The 12,117-nt window shown below is 40.7% G+C and overlaps 2 protein-coding genes across 5 annotated transcripts in view; one reads left to right on the forward strand and one right to left on the reverse strand.

Moving 5' to 3' along the window:
- The window catches only part of RPL24 (ribosomal protein L24), a 146,017-nt gene that overhangs the window by 16,983 nt on the left and 116,917 nt on the right, over window positions 1-12,117 (forward strand). The window contains exon 1 of one of the 2 annotated variants that reach the window (XM_082460648.1): window positions 7,587-7,592. The exons of the other annotated variant lie outside the window; for it this stretch is intronic. Coding sequence (XP_082316774.1) covers window positions 7,588-7,592 — 5 coding nt within the window. The 5' untranslated portion in view covers window position 7,587. Of the gene's footprint in view, window positions 1-7,586; window positions 7,593-12,117 lie in introns of those variants that run through there. 2 annotated transcript variants of the gene reach the window in all.
- The window catches only part of NXPE3 (neurexophilin and PC-esterase domain family member 3), a 55,764-nt gene continuing 51,816 nt past the window's right edge, over window positions 8,170-12,117 (reverse strand). For all 3 annotated transcript variants that reach the window (XM_082460448.1, XM_082460449.1, XM_082460447.1), the window contains one exon: window positions 8,170-9,700. In XM_082460448.1, coding sequence (XP_082316574.1) covers window positions 9,150-9,700 — 551 coding nt within the window. In that variant the 3' untranslated portion in view covers window positions 8,170-9,149. The remainder of the gene's footprint in view (window positions 9,701-12,117) is intronic.

The raw sequence follows: 12,117 nt of genomic DNA on the forward strand, positions 1-12,117 counted from the left end.
CCGCGCACCACAAGCACGAGTAGACCCCGCTCACAGCAATTAGAGAAAGCCCACGCACAGCAACGAAGACACAACGCAGCCAAAAAAATAAATAAATAAAACCACAGATACACTGTATATTTGTTTATGTACAATGGTCCTTTAGAGGGCCACAAACCATTGTGATATCTGAGATATTGCCCCCCCAAGAACCAATTTTGCCCTCTTGTATGCAATATCACCCTCTTTGAGAAGGCATGATTTGCAGTATTAGCCACTCTAAAAAATGGGTGCCATGACAAATAGCAAATCTGACTGAAATAATCAGAGGGCTGGGAATGCACACATACTAACCAACACTAAAATGTGTCCAAAAGTCTATCGCCAATATTAAAAGTATCTGCACACTACTAAACATCTGAACAAAAAGTGAGAAATTCATTTTTAGTGTCTCCAAGTATCCAAAAATTGCCATTGTAGAGATGATATAACATCTAATTGATTAACGGGTTTTTGAGAAGTTTAATTCAGATATTTAGTATCATGTATAGAGAATGTAGCATTACCATCGTAATGGTAACATACCATGACATAGTTTATTTTTCTACCTGGTAAAATGACATATGCAGATTTTATAGAAAAACTACATAATTTTTCTCATTACCTGGAATTTAAGGAGCCTTATAATTTTGCTACTCAGAGTGTGGACCTTGCAATATCAGAATCACCTGGAAGCTTATTAAAAATGCAGAATTACAAGCTCCACCCCAGACTGACTGAAACAGAATCTGTAGTTCAATGAGATCAACAGGTAATTCTTATGCACATTAAAGTTTGAGAAACACTGCCTTAAAAGACAAATACCATCCAAGTAGATTTATTTATTACTCCACTCATCCTATACTACGGAGCCTATAGGAAATGCAAACTGGAAAAGAATCATGCAAAATTTTTTAAAAAATCACCAGATACAAAACATGCAAATTTCTATCCTGGGGCCTACCCCCTCAAAGAAGTTAGTTCAGGTAGTTAACTCACTCTGCAATAGCAGGGATGGTTGAGAGCAGGTGAACGGGTTTGGCAGATGCCCGCAGCTCCTCTCTTCAGAAGCAGCAGCAGAGGGCCCTTCACCAGAGGTGTGATTAGGAATGCTCTTCCAAGCCTTAGCTTTTCAGCATGGAAGAAAACATCCTGAGGGGAGCAATGTGAGCAAGCAGCAGGATTCCCCTTTCTTTATAATCCCAGCTGTTGTGTCCAAAAACAACTCAACAACTAAGAGGCTGGCTCTCCCCAAACATTAGCCCAACCACCCCCATTAATTCCACCATTTAGCTTCACTCTTTGAGGTCTGAAAGATTTTCCCTGTGGTCTTCTTAAAATATGAAGGGTTATGGTGGTTATCAACTACCCTAACTAACCACCAGTTAAAACTGAACAGGGAGTAGATGGTAGCCAGGTGTGAGCTAGGGAAAAGGAGGGACCCTAGGGAAATCAGAGCCCTGGAAAAAAGGTTGACCTCTCCTCATTGTACCTCCGCTAATATCTCAGTGGCCTGGTGGCAAGGGCACTGGCTATGGGGACACGGCCCCTCAGATTCAAATCCAAGCTCTGCCACTTACGATCTGGGGGATCTTGAACCAACTGTCAATCCCTCTGAGCCTCAATTTCCTCACCTATAAAATAAGACTAATTATGCCTACCTCAGATGCCATTATGAGGGCTGAATGAGATCTTGCTGGTCAACTCCCAAAACGAGTGTTTAATAAATGTAAATTCCCTATCCACTAACTCCCCCAAGAAGCAGTAGTGTATTTTCATCCACTTAGCTTGGAAGGAAAGTGTTTTACCTCACAGACAGTCCCAAAGTAAAGGAACAGGAAGTGCTTTAATCAGAAACCACGTATGCAAGATTTAATGACGGGCTTCACCAAAACTGTAGGGGGCATGATGCTCTCTGAGCCTGTTAGAGATTACATAACCCCGAAACTGCCAGTCAGCAGAGAGCTGAATTCCCCTCTCAGATGTATGCATGCGTCCTCTTCTCATGGAAAACAGTGGAAATTCAAAATGGTTAAAAAGATGCTAAACCATCAAAAAAATCTTAGCTCACAAGAAATCACAGTAAACTGCCTATAAAGTTCATAGTAACTTTAGGGCAACTTCAAAAATTGATTAAGAGATCCAAGAATCATAGAAATTTTAGAAACATCCCACCGCCCACTTTGACTACATCAGTCAAGGCCCAGGTAACATCTGGAATTAGGAATATCCACCTTTCTCACCATCAGGAGTTCAGCATCAGGCCAAGAAAGCCAAAAGGTGAAGTCAGCCTCCTGATCTTCCTATTAACCTGGGGGGAAAAATCAAGAGGCCACCAGACCAATGTCAGCTAAGAGCCAAGTCAATGGTTTTCTCAGGAGCAGTTCACTGTGCATCTCAGAATAATTAGAAAATCTTCCCTCTCAGTAGCGCTCTCCACAGCTCTTTAACTTCTGAGAGGGTTTCTTTTGGTTCTAGACTTCTTTCAGGACAAAGTAGAATGAGAGAGGTTTGCCTCAACTTCCTCAATGAGGAAAAGTCTGTAGCTGGACAAATAAATTATACTGAGCATGGTCATCACCTCCATGCTGGGAAGGACAGTGCTAAACGTTTAACACGAGGTTTGTTGTGCGCCCACTTTTTTTTTTTTGGCCACGCCGCATGCCTTGCCGGATCTCAGTTCCCCCACCAGGGATTGAACCCAGACCCCAGCATTAAAAGCCTGGAATCCTAACCACTAGGCCACCAGGGGACTCCCATGCACCCAGCTCTTGTGCTAACTCTTCCCAGACTGTCTCTCCTATAGCCTCTGTACCCTACCCAACTGTGTCTTTAGCAAAAGCAAATTGATGTTCTAATGAAGAGAGGTGGTAGATCATACATTGTACTCTGAAGCCAAATAAAAAGACTTTAGGGTTATCTGAATGTTTAGATGATCTGTGTGGTTGATCTCCTTCCTCCTCTATCAGGGATTGTTGAGGGGAATGAATACGCCTTGGAAAATTTTCTCTTCTTTTATTGTCTAAACAACCTACTGACAGGAGAGGCAAAAAAAAAAAAAAATTATTCCACCTGATCAATAATGTATTTCTTTAGATGCCAGATTTAAAGTGAGGGAATATATATTACAAAGTGCTTAAAATTTACATAATAAATATCCTCTGAGACACCTCCACCCCATACGGCCAGTTCACTAATCCTCCTGGAGAGAATCTCAATCCATCCTACCTAGAAATGCACTTTTATTCACACAAAATCCCAGATTGTAATAGATCTGGGGGTTCAGCCAAGTCATCAAACTTCGAGATTTCCTTTGTTCATACAATGGTCTTGCAATACATGTCTTTCATTTTACAAAGGTAATATAAGAACTACACGCTATACAACATTTTGATCTACTCAGATATATTTTTCCATAAAGATATAGTTCTATGCCTACCCTCGGTGAGAAAGTATACCTCTAAGCCCACACTCAAACTTCCTGGGAGATTTCTACCTAGGAGTATCATAGGCTACTTCACTGGCTAAATAAAAGTTTTTATATTAGATTTATGATACTTTCATCACCCATCCTACCAACCTCTTCCATCAGCATCTTAGTCTTTCCTGGGCCTTCAAGGCGAACAGACACAATTCATAGTCATTATCAAACTATAAAAACATCCCAAATTTTCCATCCCCAAAATACTGCCCCCTAATATTTTGCCCCAAAACAAGTATGATCACCCAAATATCAGAAAGTGACTCCGAAGTAAAGAATCTGAATATGGGAAAAGAAAACACACCAAAAAAAAGCATTTAAGATACTTTTTCATATTAAATATCAAAAAATAAAAATATACCTTTGTGTTTGAAGAGTCAAGTCATACAAATACGTAAAGGCAAATCAACTGTTTCCAGCTGTAATCAGCGATAATAACCCAAGTACGTGAGAGCATGAGAAAGATGATCAGTTTCCTTTTGAGGTTACATGATAAGCAGCAGCGACAGTTAAGCAACCTTCTTCTCTACGAACTCGGCGTCTGACCTCTTGGCAAGAGAAGGCCAGGCTCTCTCCCTGGCCCCCTTTATAGCGTTCGCTTGCTGCTCACCGCTCTAGAAAGGGATGGGGGCGGGGGACGCTAAGGACCTGTTTCCTAAAATACAGAATACGGTCCAGCTCTCATTCGAAAGGGGCTGCGTGGGCACAGAGGAGGGGCGGAGGAGGCGGGAAGGGAGCAGCACGGACTTAGTTCGTGGACTTTTTTTTCTGCACCCTGGAAATTCCCAGGCCAGAAAGGTACCGACCCTAGTCCCGGACATTCCCCTCAAGGGTCGGCTCCAAGACCCGGACTGGAACCGCGCAGAGGAATCAGAAGCAAATCTGTAAACAAAACGTTTTCTTTTTTTTAGGGATGCCTTTTTTAAACGTCTCAGTGAAGTTACTGCCTGCATTGGCCTTGCCCCCTCCTTAGATTCACCTTCTCTGCTTCTTTCACTTTTTCTGTACAGCCTTTAAGTGCGGGGGCTGAGGAAGGGGATACTTTCTACAGCGCGGCTTTTCAAATATGGCAATCAGAAAGTAGTGTCCCCATCGTGTGCCTGACAAACTAAAGGACAAGGAATCTGCGATGTAAATAAAGCAGTGGTCCCGTAACATGAAGATTACATTATTTTCATGTGGGGTGAATTTAAACAGAGAATGAACCATTGCGCAACAGTGAAAGGATGTCTTCTACGACATTAGGTTTCACTGTGGCTTCTTTTTCTTTTGGGACACTTTCGACTGTCATCTCTGTACTGCTTCCCCCCGCCTCCCCCCCCACCCCCACCCCGCAAGGCAGTCTTACAATCCAGCTTTAGAATTAGACAGGAAATGTCTGGTTCTCCAATAGGAACGGGCATCTAGACCTAAACACCAGAAGATCCTTAAAACTTTAAGACAGCAGTCCTTCTTAAAAGAAGCCTGACTTCCTCTCATTTCACGCAGAATATTAAAAAGCAAAATGTAACACACTTAAGTTCACACGTTTTCTAAAAAGTTAAGCTGTAAGTGCACTTCTGAGACGAAGTGAACTTGAAGTGTATTTTGTGCTCTTCTACCTCCTGCGTCTTATAAACTGATGCCCTCAAAAACCCTCTGATTTTCCACCCTCACCCCCGTCCTCCCCCAGGATTCCTAGGCGCCCCTAGCACTCTGGGACTGTGGTCTCGCTTTCAAAGAGGAAAAGAGCACTTTCCAGACCTTACTTAGTTATTGCACACTGAGGAGTCAGGCAAATGCACTCCACTGTAGACATAAACCCTGGAGAGAATAATGTTTAACACAAGAGAATGAATACACTTGGATTTCTGGCATGAGCGACTAGCTAATCTTTAAAAGCTGAATTTACCCAGATCTACAAAGATAATGCTGAGCAGCTTTTTTTTGGAGGGGGGGAAGGGAGGGGCGTGGGAACGGAGTGGGGAGGTCTTATTTCTGCTGTTTCCCTTGGACGTTTATTTCCTAGTACTTTCTGGGTAACTATTTCCTTTAATAGGGCCCAGAAGCAGACTCACCTCTGGCTTGCAACACACGGATATAAAGGCTTACCATACACATTCTTGGCAAGCGCCCAGATGTATCAATCTGAAACTTAATACCTGAAGCTGGGAAGTATCAGTCAGTTGGTATTTAACAAAATGATGGTTGTTCAGAATGGTAAAAAGGATTATATTGGAACAACAAACTTATATTTGCTAAAGAAAAGTTACTCTTAACTTTTATAAAATATAATTTTCATAGAAGAGCCTTATTATGGATTCTCCCTTTCACAAGTAGCTTCAAATCAATCATTTGAGTTCTAGAATATGAGGAGATCCACTAAATGAAGTTAATGCTGTCATTCCAAAATAAAAATCGATATTTTAACCCAGTGAAATTATATATTAATCACCATTTTAATATTTTATTATAAATCTAAATGGCCAACCTATGTAAATAATGATATCATTTAGCTAAACTGTTAGGCAGACTTTTATAATTATGTCATGAAAACATAGAAAAATATTTGTATGTTAAATTTAAAAACACAGATAAAAATTACATGTTCTCTGTGATTACAGCTATGTGATTTAAAAAACCTAGAAGAAAATAAACCAAACTGCTAATGCTCATCGCAGATGATAGAATTATGGATTCTATCCATAGATTTTCTTTTTCTAGATTTTACAATATTTTTATATTTAATATCCTTTACATTTATAATGGAAAATATATTTAAAATAAACTATATTATTTGGTTGGCACGCTAACAGTCACAACTCTGTGGTATTGGCTTAAAATAAACTTTTCAGAAGAAATTAAAATATAGTATCTAGGGCTTCCCTGGTGGCGCAGTGGTTGAGAATCTGCCTGCTAATGCAGGGGACACGGGTTCGAGCCCTGGTCTGGGAAGATCCCACATGCCACGGAGCAACTAGGCCCGTGAGCCACAACTACTGAGCCTGCGCGTCTGGAGCCTGTGCTCCGCAACAAGAGAGGCCACGATAGTGAGAGGCCCGCGCACCGCGATGAAGAGTGGCCCCCACTTGCCACAACTAGAGAAAGCCCTCGCACAGAAACGAAGACCCAACACAGCCAAAAATAAATTAATTAATTAATTTAAAAAAAATAGTATCTAATTGTTCTGAGAATGATTTAGGTAATAGTCCAAACTCTACACTTAGGCATTTTTTTTAACTTCCACACGAGCATAGAAAGACACATTAGAAGGACAGAGTGAATGAGAATACGTTAAGAAACTGTGTCATCAAATCTTTAGGACATGTCACTAAATCAAAAAATAATGGGATGAGATCATGAGAAATCATTTGCACAAACAAGTAGGACCACTCCAAAGCTCTGGAGAGGCAGTGGAAATTGAAATTCTCCTGGGAAGACATGACTCAGCCTCCTCCAGTGATCCTTGAGTAAATGCTCAAAAATTCTTTCATAAAAAATAAAACCTCTTGACAAAGTCCAAAAAGTTCTAGTTGAAAAGGGCTATGGACTCTCACATACTTTAGTTCAAATCTAAACTCAAGTTCCTCATCTATAAAATGGAGCCATTATCTGCACTATTAGATCATGATCAGAATTAAATGTTATGGGAAAAGCTCCTAAAATAATAGACAAAAAATATTTATTTCCTTAGTTCTATCTTCCCTTTTCCCTTAGTGTTTCTCAAAATGTAGAATACCACCATTGCATCAGAACTCCTGGGCATTTGTCACTAAGGTTGATTCCGCAATTCCCAGAGGCATAGCCCCTAATTCTGCATTTTTATCCAATATTCCAAGTGAGGGACTTCCCTAGTGGCGCAGTGGTTAAGAATCCGCCTGCCAGTGCAGGGGACACGGGTTCGAGCCCTGGTCCAGGAAGATCCCACGTGTCACAGAGCAACTAAGCCCATGTGCCACAACTACAGAGCCTATGTGCCACAACTAATGAAGCCCACACGCCCAGAGCCTACGCTGAGCAGCAAGAGAAGCCACCACAGTGAGAAGCCCACACACCGCAACAAAGAGTAGCCCCCGCTTGCCTCAAAGAAAGAAAACTCGCACGCAGCAATGAAGGCCCTACTCAGCCAAAAAAATTAATTAATTTTAAAGAAAACTTAAAAAAAAAATATTCCAAGTGATCCTTAGACACTCTAAAGGTTAAAGGCCATTAAAATTAAGCCATCTTAATATATTTAACTACCTGCTCCACTTCAGACTCAGAAAATAATTTAAAATCATATTTATTTATTTTATAAACTTGAAGGTGGCCCTCAAGGCTAGGAAAGAAAGATCTTAAACTCTCTGTTTTAAGTTAAAAACCCAGATTCTTTGACCCATTCTTCTAAGGGTGCATTTTTTCATGCTTTAGGCATCTGTCTTCATCTCTAAAGCCTCCCCAGTTTCTTCACATGTTCATTTAGGGATAAACAAAACTATACTCTATTGTAGCTCAAAAAGAAAAGAGTACTTACTAAATGGCACAAATTAATTTAAACGTATTTAAAATTAATAAGGTAAAGACAGTCAAGTAAAATTGATAATTCAATTATTTTAAGATAGCCAACAGGAACAGCACCTTTTACTTCCAAGCATGACAGAATGTGTGTACCTTATGCCCAAATCAACCCATCACAGATTTCAATATCTAAATTTAATTTTTAATTAGATTTTAATTTCTAATTTGGGTATGCAATTCAAAATAACAACCAAAAAAGAAATAGTCGAAATTGATGGAAATAATTTCCACAACTTTATAACAAACAATAGCAATCTTTACATAAAAGTCAATTCTTAAAACCCTCAAACTTCAGAACACAAAAATAAATTTTTCCTTATAGATTTCCCCCTTCCAGCTCCAAAAGTGGTTATTTTAGAATAAGTATTCATCCTGTAAAATTTAGCTTAATCAGATAAGTAGGAATTACCCAATGCAAATATCAATTCAATGCACAGATTTTACATATACTGCTTGCATATTTCCCTTTTGCTTCTTTTCTAGATAAAAGCCAGACACTGTAAATATTCTCATTAGAAAGTTCTGACCAAGGACACTGGCCTTTTCAAGTAATTCAGAAAAAACTGGATCATCAAGAGAAACTTCTAAGACACAGCAGTCTTCAGTGTGTTACAGGAGCCACTGACTACAAGCCTTGGGGTTAATTCACTTCCCACTGAAGATGTACCAATTACGCTATTCATGTAAATGTGCTCAATTTCCTTTACCAGACAAGCTACAAACACTCCACTGCCAACCAAACTTGTCCCTTCCACTTAGGTCACAACATTTTTCACACTTTTTAGCACAGTATCCCCTCCCCTCCCAGGAGAAGCTAGTTCAAACACACTCACTAGTATCTTTGGTTACAAGGGCAATATAGTGTGTAAATGCTGTTAATAATCGTTCCCCCAAGGATAAGTCAAGATGGGAAAAAATCCTATCGGTAGATATAAATGTAATCTGCATTTTCTAAGCTCCTTACAAGTCATTATATAAAGTCCAGCTCTTTTTTAAAATTTTAAATACATATCAATGGCAGCCATCTCTCCACAGGGCCACCCATAAACTTTCCGCAGTGCAGGTGATAGAGAAGGTCACTGAATGTGATTCCTCCAGTACCCTGCAGGGCAGACTAGGTCTCCAAGGGGCACACAAAGGACAAGAACATGTCCAGTTGGTTCTTCACAATAACTTCATCTGGATGTAGCTTGTGGGGCAGATAATGGGCCAGGGTCATCTCCCAGGCGTCAACGAGATATACTCCAACTCCTGAGAACATCTTCCGAAGGATGGTGTCCAGCTGAAAGTTATACCAGTCGCTGTTGAAAAGGCTCACTTCAGGTCCCAGCTCTTGGGCATTGGCTGTCCGGATGACTACCACAGTCTTAGGGCTTCGATCCAAGAGCTGGACCACGGCTCGACGGATGTTCCTGAGCCGCCGGATATACACTTCCAAGGGGAAGGTGCTGAAATGAGACCACACAGCTATGGCCACCACTGTGTTCTTCCCTCCCACGATGCCATTCAGCTCATTCGCCACGTAACGGAGGTCATTGCTGAAGACAGTGGTGAAGCGGATCGGTGGACCGTGGCAGCGGTATTTGAGCAGGATGTTGTGCTTCTGGTCCACCGCAAGGAAGGGACCCACATTCTTGGGGCTACCCAAGCTAAACTCCACTAAATCTGAAACAAGGAAAACTCAGGTTCATAAGAATGTTTAAACCAAGCGATATATTTTGATTATTCTTTAGTTAGTGGCTTCAAAGAACAATTTTTTTTTAAATAAAACAACAAAAAGGTACAATACAAATGTAAAGGAAACACCTATTTCACTCCACCTTGGCCCCCTTGGCTTCAATGGACCTTTCTATTTTAACATATTTATTATTTAAATCACTCCATAAGCATGACGTTGCAAGTAACACCATCAGCAATTGATTCTAGACCTGAAAAGCAAAATAACCTGTTTACCTCTAATTATTAGGCCAAGAAACCTTCCTGTTTGCACTGACTGTTGAGTATCTAAACATCGATTTGGCATTTACACATTACTGTTCTAACAGATCAATATTATTTCTTCCAGGTCAAGAACTATAACTTCTGCTTTTTTACAAACACATAATAGTAACCAAATACCTCTTTTTGAAATAAGCAAAAGAAAGAAGCAACCACGCTTCTTTTGACTTTCAATTTCACCCTATGGATGGAAAACCCTGTTTATGTCTTAGAAAACTTCTCTCTCTCTGTCATAACAAACACAGCAGCACAAGTTAGAATTCCCTTCTCTCCCTCTACTTTATCTAAGTTGTGTTTCCAAGTCCTGCTCTCTGAAGATCCCAGGAATCAATGATTATTCTCCCTTATTACTCCTCAAAAAGGCTGTACAATTCATCACTGAACATTCACCCCATGAGGAAAGAGGGTCTGTCTCATATCCCTAAATATTCCTATAAGTGCCTCACACAGACCAGATTAAGTAACCCTTGGCAGCCAAACTGAATTCACATTTCCTAAGCACCTATTCCGTGCCAGCACTATTGTGCTATAAGCCAACAATGCAGGACTTTGCTGGCGGTCCAATGGTTAAGACTCCACACTTCCACTGCAGGGGGCATGGGTTCAATCCCTGGTCAGGGAATTAAGATCCCTCATGGCACGGCCAAAAAGAAAAAAAATCAAATAAAAAAAAAATAAAATAAATTAGAATAGTTTCCCAGCTTTAAAAAAAAAAAAAGCCAGCAATGCTCAGATGGGTAAGTCACAGTCCTTGCCCTCAAGGAGTTTACAGTCAATTCTGAAGAAGTAACATCAAACTATAATTGTCCCATATTATTTACTCTTAAGGGTTAAAGTCAAGGTTTCACTTTTTTCTCCATGAGTTCCCAGGCTCCTCTTCTAGATTCTCATACCTAATTCATTACTACTTAGCATGTGGCCCCACTTAAATTGAATAAAAGCTCAATTAACCATTCTTTCTTTTGATTAAGATCAAGCCCAACACAAGGTTTTATCGGGTAAAGATCTGTCTGCAAAGGGTAGGGTGGAAAATGATCAAGACACGCAATGTGATCATTGCTATGAAAGGAAATACCAAGCTACGTCATTAGAACTTAAGAATCAAGCAACTGGGGCCTCCCTGGTGGCGCAGTGGTTAAGAATCCGCCTGCCAATGCAGGGGACACGGGTTCAAGCCCTGGTCCGGGAAGATCCCACATGCCGCGGAGGAACTAAGCCTGTGCGCCACAACTACTGAGCCTGTGCTCTAGAGCCCGCGAGCACAACTACCGAGGCCCGTGTGCCACAACTACTGAAGCCTGCGTGCCTAGAGCCTGTGCTCTGCAACAAGAGAAGCCACCGCAATGAGAAGCCCGTACACCGCAATGAAGAGCAGCCCCCACTCACTGCAACTAGAGAAAGCCCGCACGCAGCCCAAAAATAAATAAATAAAATAAATCTAGTAAAAAAAAGAATCAAGCAACTACAGGCTCTTGGAGGGCCCTGCCTGGTCAGCCCCAAACTGTGCCTAGCATCATGCCATACAAATGATTTCCCTTCTCCTGCTTTTTAACTTATGCTTTATCAACTAGAACTCTGGTATGTCTGTTTCAATAAAAAAGCAAGCAAATCAAAAATGGAATTAACTTTCTATTTTGGGGGGTCATATCTACTTCCTCCTTTCCTTCTAAAAGTTAAATGTGAAACTAAGTTGATGTAATAAATAAAAGAGAAAAAAGAAAAACATCACACACAACCACTCCCAACTGTGGGAATTTGCTTTAGGAAAAGCCCTGTCCATAAACAGCCATCAAAAACAGTTCCCTCTGCTCGATGTTATGTGTCAGCCTGGATGGGAAGGGAGTTTGGGGGAGGATGGATACATGTATATGTATGGCAGAGTTGCTTTGCGGCGCACCTGAAACTATCACAACATTGTTAATCGGCTATACTCCAAAAATAAAAAGTTTAAAAAAAAAAAATTAAAAACACACAAACAAACAAAAACACCCAGTTCCCACAGAACTATTCATCAGCTCTCTAAACTCTTAAGCGGGGCCTTTAGTCCTGCTGCCCCGAATCCATCCCTCCTCACTCCATCCACA

Source organism: Balaenoptera physalus (assembly GCF_965194825.1).
Source record: "Balaenoptera physalus genome assembly, chromosome: 4".
NCBI classification, from domain to species: Eukaryota; Metazoa; Chordata; class Mammalia; order Artiodactyla; family Balaenopteridae; genus Balaenoptera; species Balaenoptera physalus.